General features: G+C 45.0%; 1 protein-coding gene across 1 annotated transcript; it reads right to left on the bottom strand.

Annotated features, from left to right (window-relative positions):
- Positions 1–9629: 9629 nt before the first annotated feature.
- LRRC30 (leucine rich repeat containing 30) lies at positions 9630–10535 on the bottom strand. The gene has a single exon (XM_065890555.1). The coding sequence runs from the start codon at positions 10533–10535 to the stop codon at positions 9630–9632; it is 906 nt and encodes a 301-aa protein (XP_065746627.1).
- Positions 10536–11382: the final 847 nt, after the last annotated feature.

Below are 11382 nucleotides of genomic sequence, written 5' to 3'. Positions count from 1 at the left end.
GCCATGAGGTGAAGCAGGTATGCCATGAGGTGAAGCAGTACACAGGTAAAAGAAAATGCAGGGCCAGCTCATCAATTATATTTGTCACATTGTGCACTCTAAAATGTTTTTATTAGAACGATAGATTGGAGTAAAAATTTCATTTCCAAAGTTTGGAGAGGAAATCGAATGCAACTGTTGATTTTGCTCCCCCTCACCCTTGTTTTAAACAATCTTAATCATGTTCCTTAAGATCTAAACAAATTAAAACACACAGAGAAGGAAAAAGGGTGAAGGAAGACAAATTGAGGCTTTTCCTCCTGTATTTCGGTGAATCTTGAGCAATACCAGCATATTTGTCTACTTGATGACTGACTAAAATCACCTGCCAGGTAGGACTGTGGATGGTAATTTAGCAGAAGGAAGGCAAATGGGGCATCAGGTGTCCACTCGGAACTTGCCTTTCTGTGCTCTGATTTCTATGTGACTAGAGAAAGCGTCTCTTCCTGTTAACCGATGATTTCAAGGGTTTTCACAAATACAGCTCTGAGATCTAGATACAGTAACATCCTATTTATCCAGCACCTGGAAAAAACAAGCATCACCAAACATGGAATTTTCATAGCACTTTGCATAGCACTTTGAGTACCAAAACTTAAGGAAAAAGAATCACCAATTTTGATTGAAGCCCTTCACAAGAGATACATTTTCTCCTTACTTCTTCCTGTGTGTTTTGCTGGTGATTCCTAAATTTATATCTCCAATGGACACTTCTCCCTGAACCCTATTTTCTTTATCTAAGTACCTACTTAGCAGACCCATTTGAAAATCTATTAATCATCTCAAAATTAACATGTTGATCTCTCTTAAACCCTTCTTCTCTCAGTAAATGACAATTCTACTCTTCCAGTTGCTAAAGTCAAACCCATTGAGGTTATTCTGTCTCTCTCTCTCTCTCTCTCTCTCTCTCTCTCTCTCTCCTCATATCCAATTCATCAGCAATTTCTGTTACTGCTATTATCAAAGTATCTCCACAATGAGATCACCTCTACCACTTCTGCCCTGGTTCAAGCCACCATCACCTGTCACTTGAAATACTGCAACAGATTCCTAACTAGTCTCCATGCTTTATTCTTGCCCCTACAGTCTATTCTCAATAGTAGTCAAAGTAACGCCTCTAAAATGTAAGTCAGTATGTGTTTCTTCTCTACTTAAAACCTCCAATGGCGTCCCACCTCACTCAGAGCAAAATCCAAAGTCCTTCCAATGGCCCAAAGCTGTCCATGAGCCATCCTGACACCAAAGTGACCTCAGTGCCCTCCCCTGCATCCACCTCAGTCCATGGACATGCCAAACACACACTATCTTTCCATATGCTTTCTCTTCTGTTTGGAATATTTTATCCTACAAGACCTACGTGACAATGTCCCTCACTTTCTACAGGTCTCTCTGTTCCAACAGGACGCTGTTGGCAACTTTCCCAACCACCTTATAACAAATACCTTTCCCGCCATATTCCCTCTCACTGCTTTATTGTTCTTCCATACATTTATCATTATATAACATAATATGGGTGGACGGATGGATTCATTCATTCATTATTCTTATGGCTTAAAGCTCTTACCTATGAATAAATGTGTAAAATGTATGATGTTAACTCTGGGATCTTAGCTATATCCTGAATAACTGAGATGGACCTATAAATGACTTCCGAATAGAGTAGAATTATTCCACCTGGGGGGAAATTGTGATATGCCTAATAGATTCTCAGAAGTTTGTGTGAGGAGCAAGAATGTCCACAATGATGTAGCAGCTCCCACCGGGCTGCTTGGAGTGAGTGGGAGCGGAGGAGGGAATGGTACCCCAGGTTGTCTTCTCTGGGACTCGTGACATCCATTGCTTGTGGCAAATCCATCATGCCCCCAAATTTGGGGTGCTCTGCAGCTGGCTTTCTTACACAACTCCCAGAATCAAAACCAGACAGGCAGACACCAAAGGTGTCTGGATACTGTGCTCAGGATTTCCCCATAAAAAGAAGGAACTATACAGCAGGTGAGTTATCTCCCAGGAGGTCTGACATGGAGGAGGAATGTGAGGACCTCTCGCTTCCCTTTTCTTGCTTTTTTTTCCAGCAAGTATTCCTTTTTTTTTTTTTTAGAGTATAATTGCTTTACAATGTTGTGTTAGTTTCTGCTGTACAATGAAGTGAATCAGCTATATGTATATATATATATATATATATATATATATATCCCCTCTCTCTTGGACTTCCCTCGCCTCCCCATCCCACTCATCTAGGTCATCATAGAGCACCGAGCTGAACTCCCTGTGCTATACAGCAGGTTCCCACTAGCTTTCTATTTTACACATGGTAGTGTATTTGTCAAACCTAATCTCCCAATTCATCCCACCCTCCCCTTCCCCTGCTGTGTCCACACGTCTGTTCTCTATGTCTGCGTCTCTCTTCTTGCCCTGAAAATAGGTTCATCTGGACCATTTTTCTAGATTCCACATATATGCATTAATGTATGATATTTGTTTTTCTCTTTCTGACTCACTTCACTCTGTATGACAGACTCTAGGTCCATCCACATCTCTACAAATGACCCAATTTCATTCCTTTTTATGGCTGAGTCATATTCCATTGTATATATGTATATGTACCACATGTCTTCTTTATTCATTCTCTTGCTTTCTTAATAAAGTCTACTTTTTAGCTCATGCTTTTTGGAGTCCACAGGAGCACCCTCAGGTTCAACAATTTGCTAGAAGGACTCATAAAATTCAGACAATCTCTCCTATTCATGATTATGGTTTATTACAGCGAAAGGACACAAGTTAAAATCAGCAAAGATAAAAGGAATGCCTCCAGGCAGAGTCCAGGAGAGATCAGGCACAGCTTCCCCTTGTCCTCTCCTAATGGAGTAATTTGATGATCATTGCTTAATTCTCCCAACAATGATAATTGATGTGCATGGAGTACTGCCAACCAGGGAGGCTCACCTGAGCCTTGGTGTCCAGGGTTTTTGTTGGGAGTGTGTCTTGGAGGCATGGAGCTCCCTGTGGCTGAACCTAGTACCTCAGTTCCCAGCCTCTCCAGAGGTTACACAGCTGTTGTGTTGCCCAAGACCTCACCATAAATCGCACGGTGAGCCCAGACTGTCTGGTGTGACCCATGGCCCTGGGTAAACAAAGACGCCTTTATCAGACAGGGTATCCCAAAAGCTTAGAGGTTATTTCCCAGGACTTGGTCAAAGGCCAGACCTTTCTTTGAAATGTACAGAGTTTCAACACCCAAGAACTGCTGAGTCAGACCTTCACTGCACACATGCCGTGTGGTTTTGTCAAATGCCTCCTTGGCTTTTGCACAGTAGATGATGACCACGAAGGACACAACCTCAGTGGCAGAAGAAAAGGAACCTGTTCATTCTGATCAGAAAGGATTACATTCCCTCTTCAGCCACAGAAGAAAGCCAGCTAAAATGACAGTAGTGGATGAATCCGTGAGACCCTGGCAAGTTCATGTACAAACAAAGTGGGTCAACTCAGTTATTCTATAACCAACATATTATGTGGTTAGTTGAACAATTAAAATTTTCTATAACAAACATGTACATTTCTGAGAGAATAAACAGATTTCTTGATTATTTACCATAGACATTTAATCATGATAAGAAGAAATTATAAAACAACATAAAGTAGACATTTATCCTTCTTGCTAGATTCTTAATTTACACTACTCCTGTGATTTCCAGAGCGAAAATATTCCTGAACCTTCACTCATAATCCTTGGCTAAGCAGGATAATACCAGAACCATCCTTTGAATTTTCAAAGTACTTATGGCAACAAAATTATTCAGGACTTCTTATCCAACACAATTGTAATTTGCCCTTCTAGAAGGAAAGGTAGTCAAAAACCAAATTATAGTCATTAACTTCTAATTTCCACACTGTAAATATCACCCATTTGTGGCTTTGATTAAAACAGTAGAGGCAGAGAGAGGAGCAGTTTTATTAAGAATCAAAGAAACCAAAGGAAGAGCTGTTTTGTAGCTTTCTGCGTGTCCACCTGCAGGAGTTGCTTTGGAAAATTTATAGCAAAATTCAAGTTTGACTCACATATGTATGTGGACTGGGATGTAGAGAAGGCATGACTCATTACAAGAGTTCAACTCAAGCTTTGAAACACATTATGCTTCCTCTTTTATAAGAGAAAAGATTTCAGCTCTGCGTACCCAAATGATATTATTTCATCAAATCCAATTCGTTCTTTTTTTTAGTGGGAAACAGATAATTAGGAATTCCTTCTCTTCCAGAAACGTAAGAGGAGCTTCAAATCTTTCAATCAACAAAGCCAAAGAGAAATATTCCCTCTGAGCCTCCAATCCAATAAAAAGTTAGAGATGGAATCCAGACAATCTAGAGGTCTGCAAACTCCTAGACTCACCCTGAATAAAGGCTTAGCCCTTTTCATATTTTTGAAAGTCAACGAAAATTAAATGATATTTTTTTATGGTACTACAAGGAGGTAGTGATCTTGATGCATTTCATCAATGTTTTTGGCTTTTCTTGAGTCATCACAACAATTCTTATCTCAGGTAGCTATTTATCGAGGCATTAGACAAGGGAAAGACAAAGAAAAAAAATACAGTCTGAATTTCAAAGCTAAAAAAGGCTTAAAGTGAGTTTACTTCAAAGTGAATTCAGTCGCCTTACTTTATAGAAAACTGAGGCCTGGACAGGTGAAGTCACCTGCACATACTCGTTCACTTTCTCATCTATTCAATGAATGCATTAAGATTGAATCTCTTCCCTATGCTGGATGCGAAGATTTAAGTCAGCCAAGAAGACAAATTCCAGTGGCTTTGCAATCAGAGAACCAGCAACGCCAAAGAAGCCACTGAGGCTGGAATGTGGATTTGCCCCCAGTGGCATGTCCTGGCTCTTTTGGGGAACTCAAGTCGCTGAAGACCAAAGAATATGGGGGACTCTATGATGTTCCATAGGCTGCTCTAGCTCATTCTGCAGAAGCCAGTAGTCCTGTAAATTTCATAATGTACGCTTCTCTCCAGAGTATCCAGAAATACTTTGACACTTTCCTGATGGACTCAAGTTCACTTTCATTTTCTGTCCTATGCTGAAATAAGAAGTAAGTTTAAACTCCCCTCCCATCCAGGCTGCCACATAACATTGAGCAGAGGTCCCTGTCCTAGACAGTAGGAGTTTGGGGGAGAATGGATACATGTATATGTATGGCTGAGTCCCTTTGCTGTGTACCTGAAACTATCACAGCATTGTTAATCGGCTATACTCCAATATAAAATAAAGAGTTAAAAAAAAAAAGAGAAGTAAGTTTAAGCAATGGGAGATAAGCTCTTTCCTTGCAAATAGATGCCTACGACACTACTAAAAAAAAATCTGGTAAAGCAATTATACTCTAATAAAGATGTTTTAAAAAATCTGCATAGCAAGCTTGATGCTAATAGCTTTCAGTTATGCTCTCCTGATGATGCCCAAGCTCTTACAAATTCATTATGCGCCCTCTCTGCTTCCCTTTTATTACTATGCTGTCATTTTTTTTTAATTAGTAATGCTTTGGATTCAACATATAACTTGATGGATACCATCAAAGGAACACTCGCACAAAGTTCTTTTCTCAACAAGGTCAAGATTGTTCCCATTATTGTTTATAATAGCTTTCATGTTCCTCTGAATTTTGTTTCATTTTCTTAAAATCTATGAAAAGTATCTTTATGCTCTTGGATTAATTATAATTACATCACGGGTACCAGTACTTAGTTGCGCATTTAATCTAGGCTGGGGATTTTGTGTTTCTCTATATCTCACACAGCGCTGAAAATAATTCTTTGGTGGGATAAGAAGATAGAGTACATGTGGATACTTAAGGAGGTATTGATGGAGTCATGGAGTAGTATCTTCCTATTAGCTAAAATCTAACAGATTTAATGTTTGCTTTTTTAAAAAAGACCATTTCCTGAACTCATCTTCTGTTTTTCACTGTTTGTAGTGAAGGTCTGGACTTTGTCCAGACTCTCCCTCACCGATGTATGTTACTGATGAGAGGCACCCCAGCCCAGCTTCGAGCCTCACTCACCCTGGTCATCTCAGGGTGCTGATACCTGCATCGTCTTCCAGTGACCAAGCCCACAGTGCTTTCATCTTCCTCTTTGTGTAATGCATAGCCATCCACATGCATACTCAGTCTGTGCTTTGACGCATAGGAAATGGAATTTTAAAATGCAATAATCCATTCCCACGAGAAAAGGGTTTAAAGTATCTCTGCCAATAATGACAGCTTTCCCTCTCCATCTCTTTGCAGGCACGCCTGGTTGTGAAGTACACGTGCACCCTGATTGTCCCTCTGGTTGATATAGAGACGCAGTGCATTAACTATCTGGTTAATATAGAGACGCAGTGCATTAACGAAAGCCTGAGAATGGAGCCCATTTCTACTATTAACCATTTATTAAGTCAACAAGTAACTAATGACGACACTCTTCTTTCTAATGTGCAGCAGTTTTATGCATTTAGCGGTATTATTCTTTGAACAGATGTGTCTTTTCAAAGCTGTCTTCCTTTCCTAGGAACAGAGGATTTCTTAATTGTATGCTTGTAAGCTGCTTCAAAAGGTGTCTCTGAACACACCACTGAGATCCTTCCTTAAAGAGGGCCCAGTGATATGCAAACCAACCCATCATCAGGATGTGAACAGCCAGCTCCCCACATCAAGCACCCAATTAGCTCGTATTCTTTTGCTAAACGTACTCCTCAGCCAATGCAGTGAGCCTCAATGCTTTGATTTGGAAGCCTTAGAAATACCTGGGAGTTATTTGAATGTGGCAGTATCAGAACTACAAAAGATAAGCAGGAAGCATTTCACAGCCCGTCAGCAAACTGTAGGATTTGAGAGCAGACACCCAGGGTTGTACCAAATTCCCTCCACGTTAATGTTTTGAATAACCAAGCTCGTTAGCCAGGTTTTTGCTCAGCACTTCCCTTTATCGATAAAAAGGGGCATTCACAAAGAATCAATATCTAAAGTTCATCAGGCAACTGCAATTACTTTTATGATGTCCTCAATGCCGAGCTTTAACAAAGAAAACCTCGCTTCTATACTCTGAAAGGCACCGATAGATGCTGGCAACCACATTGATAGCACTTTTTCCTCAAGAAGTATAATAAGCTCTTGGGTCACCTTCAAAATATGCTTACGTTCTTTCCCTGGAATAGAGTTACTGTGAGGTATCAAGTGACTGAAAAAGCGAGGAGAAGAAATAAAATGATTGCTCAGCAGGAAAAGCGTGATGGTGGTGTTCCAGCCTGCCTCTCTGCCAGAGCAAAGGTCATGGAAATTCAGCGTGAGCCCAATTGGGTCTTCAGCAGCAGACACCGTGAGCGCGATCCTGGCACAAGTGGTGTTTGTGTGACAGCTGCATATATGGGCTCCAGCTCCAGCCTCAGCCCTGCTCTGCAGAGGAAGGTGCGTCCCACAATTTCCCACTGAGTCATGAGATCAAGTAAGAATTCCTCTGATGTCTTTAAATAGCCTTGGCTCCAGCAAGCAAACGTGGGTGTGGTTACTGAGTGTGTCTGTGTGTGCCTGGCGGGGATAAGCAGGTCTCCGGTTGCTGCTGGAGGGGGCTGTGGAGGGGGCTCTGGAGGGGACTGCAGTTGCCTCCCAGTGACACTGGTAAGATCTGTTTGCAGTGGTTCAACACAAGAGCTCATGCACTAAGGTGCTCATGGAACGATGGTGTCTGATGGTAAAGGCAGGAATTGGCTGCCTTCTTTGCTGGATGGGAAATTGATGTTGGGGTCTGCTGGAAAAATCACTTGTCCTGTGAATAAGTTACATGGACCACCACCAGCCCCCGCCCCCCTCCAGCCTTGAGCAGCCCTTAGAAGACATAAGACCGCAGTCCCCCATACTAAAGCTGCCTGAGTCTGAACCTGAGAAAGAGCCACCCACTGCCCCAGGCTTTGTTGCCCTTCCCCACATGGGGTGAAGGCAGAAGGGGGAATTAGGGTGAGACGACTGCTAGAATGGGGGTTTGACTGATTCATCCCGGTAGTGTCCTTTGGTTTCTGAAACCCGGGACTCAGTCTGCTCCACGCCATCTAGTGTGTTATCTTTGCTTCAGTCCTTTCTCTTTAGTGGGGATCACAACTTGCCACATTGTGGAAACCCACGTGGGTCTGTCTCTTTCACCAGAATTTGAGCTCCTTGGTAGAAGGAGCTGAGCGTTATTCCTCTCGAGGTCCTTCCCCAGGGAAGGTGCTAATAAATATAAATTTAACTGAATTAAACTAAGGGTAGTAAGAAGTTAGATAAATCCTAGCAGCAACCCCCATTCCTGTCTTGCTATTACTTGTTGTGTCCTGTAAACAAACGTGCCAAGAAACCCGAATGCTTGACTTCCACTGATCTGAAGGTACTGGAGGTTCACTGCTACCTTTTCATTCTAATTCTTGAACTGTCACCACATAGTGATGTCTCAGGGGCTCTTGGCTGCTGTGACAACAGTGAGGTTCAGGGACTCTCGTGGCAGGAGCTCTGTAATCCCTCTTGCTGATTCTGCGTTTACCTGACAGCTGTGTACTCTCAGAATTAAAAACAAAACAAACCATATTTTTACAGATCCTTTTGTCTAAAGAGTTTTGCGTGTTGCAAACTTATCTTTAAATGTCCATATGGGAAAGCCAAGTGGCAAATATCACCCTTCTCTGAATGTGAAAAAGGTAATGAATTTTTTGGGTGGCCTGTCTTTGCCTTACCTCCTCCTTCCTGCCTTTTGTCCATTTTTTGCCCTATTATTAGCTCATCTCTGAGAAGGCAAATGTATACGGGAGGAATAATGAAATTATTAAAGGATAACGTAACCACTGGCAAGCGTCTCTAGAAAAGCTCAAGGATGTGACCGTGAGTGCAAGAGGAGGATTGGGAAAGAAGGTGGACACTGAATGTGAGCTTTGGTTTGTATTTATTCTCTGAAAGCCATCACTCTGTACCCCCGTCACTCACCACCAGACGTCAGCACGAGCGGCTGGATTGTTACCCAACAGCCATTCTGGAGACAAAGTTCCTGTGGCTGTTTCCCCCCGGGACTCATGGGGAAGCTCTGGCTGATTTGGTCATTGCCGGGAGGGCAGGGGCCCAGCTTGCTCTTTGGTCCCAAGTGATGCTTGATGGCGGCTGAGGTGGGAGTATGTCTTGCCATTGCTACCCACGTTGCCAATTCAGGGGCTGAAATCAGATGGTGTCAATGCCTCCTATATCGTACCTGGCCCACTGCACATACTTAACAAATATTTCACCTTTGATTGACTTTGAATCAGACCTGCTGTCCTCCCTTCCAAAGGCTGAATCCCACCGCTCCCCAGAAGAATCAGAATTATTTCTCTTTGGGGAAAACCCAAGTCCTCTTTCAATTAATATTTAGAAGGAGATGAACATAGTATTATGCGGGTTATTAAGAACATACAGAGCTAAAAGCAAATGCCTCCTTAAGGGGCATTCAGTGTGATTTAGCAAATAATAGCACAAGCATCGACCCACAGAAACAGGAAGAGGAGAAGGTTTAGACCAGGAAAGTACCCGGCTAAGTCTGTCGGTGTCTCCGGCGCCCACGTCAGGTGTGTTTTTTGTCCTTCAGGTAACTAAAGAGCATCTCCAGACCCCCCTCCAGCAGCTCGGGCAGAGGTTTGGATAAAGGGTTGTGGGAAATGTGAAGCCCTTTGTCCATGGGGTTCCAAGCGATCCTGGCCAGTCTGCACAGCAGGTAGAGCTCCTCGGGGAGGGTCTGGATGTCATTGTCGTTCAAGTTCAGCAGCTCCAGGCTCGTGAGCAGGCAGAGGGAGCGGGGGAAGGTGTGGATATTGTTACTCTCGGCAATGAAGATCTGCAGGCTGGCCAGGCACTGGATGCTCTCGGCAATGTTCTCCAGGCGGTTGGAGCCCACGTGCAGGAAGTCCAGCTCCCTGAGCGAGAACACGCAGACAGGGATGTGTGCAAAGCGGTTGTGGCTGAGGTTCAGCTTGCGCAGCCGGGAGAGGTCCGCGAGGCTGGCGGGGAGCTGGGACAGGAAGTTGTGCGACAGGCTCAGGACCTCCAGGTTCCGGCAGGCGCTCAGCTCTGCCGGCAGCTCCGTCAGGCAGTTCATGTGCACAAACAGGACCTTGAGGCTCTGGAGGAGGCTGACCTCCCGGGGCAGGGTCTTCAGGCGGTTCCCGCACAAGTTCAAGACCACCAGCCGTGTCAGCTTCCCCACCTCGGGCGGGAGGGCCCGGAGCTGGTTGTGGGACAGGTTGAGCTTCTGCACCTCTGACAGGCTCCACAGGAAGTCAGGAGCATCTGTCATGCCCTTGGTGACCAGGCTGAAACTGACGTGCCGCAGGCCCCGCTTCAGCAGACACCGCGGGTCCCTCCCTGAGAGCAGAGCATCGTCCCACGGGGAGAACTTCTGCCTCCCCCGCAGGACCCCCCGCCCCGGGAGGCCCTTGTCCTTGCAGCGGGCACCAGACTGCCTGGCCCCCATTTACCTGCCTTCCTCGTGCCCCTCTGTCGCCGCAGGTGGGGATGGGCTCCCGGCCCAGCTGCTGAAGCCCGGCAGGGAGCCGATCGGGTGATGGGAGCCGTGGCCGGTGGTGCCGAAGAGTGAGTAGGACTTGGGGGGAGGTCCCAGATCCCCGGCTCTCAGGGTCCCAGATGCCTGGTCCTCGGGGTCCCAGATGCCTAGCTGCGCCGCCGAGAGCCGCCCGTCTTCCAGGCTGGGTTGAAGTGGCTTCTCTCGGAGCAGCCGGGCTGTAATGATACCCTTGTCCCTGAGGCTGCAGAACTGAACCTCTCGGGTCCCTCTGAACACCACGGGGCAGCTGTCACTGTCATTCTGCCCGCACTTTATTGGTCTGGTGTGTGCAAACAGGTCAAGGGGAGGCCGTGTCTGACTTTCCTGTCTCTGCTTTTCTGGGTGTCACAGCTGAGCAGGGCGATTAACCAGCCCGTCTCCGAAAAGAAGCCAAGGGGGAAAATAAAGCCAGGGTGTCTGCAGGTCTCAGGCTTATCCGGACCGTGGAGCGGAGCCAGACTGAATGTAAGTCACAGAATTATGTTCCCAAAGTTAAGGATTGGCAGACGTAACATACATACCGATTCAAACCGCAGTGAATCGTGTCGTTGAGAAAAAGTAACAGAGGGAGCCGGGACACCTGGAATCCTCCAGGACAGGGTTTTACACGGTACTGGTCAGAGGTGATTCCTTGAGGAGAGGGTGAAGGGGTCTTGACCACACTCACATTTTCTCCCAGAGAAGCTCTGGGGTCCTCTGTTCTACAGAGAGCTCCTGGGCTTGGTAGGGTGCTCTGTAAATGTTTGGACAGCCCTTG

This window comes from Phocoena phocoena, chromosome 13 (assembly GCF_963924675.1).
Source record: "Phocoena phocoena chromosome 13, mPhoPho1.1, whole genome shotgun sequence".
In the NCBI taxonomy this organism is placed as follows: domain Eukaryota; kingdom Metazoa; phylum Chordata; class Mammalia; order Artiodactyla; family Phocoenidae; genus Phocoena; species Phocoena phocoena.
The sequence above is the reverse complement of the archived record's forward strand: the minus strand, read 5'-3'. Positions and strand labels throughout refer to the sequence as shown.

Excerpts from the sequence above, each read along its gene's own strand:
- LRRC30 (XM_065890555.1), bottom strand. The coding sequence starts at position 10,535 with ATGGGGGCCAGGCAGTCTGGTGCCCGCTGCAAGGACAAGGGCCTCCCG.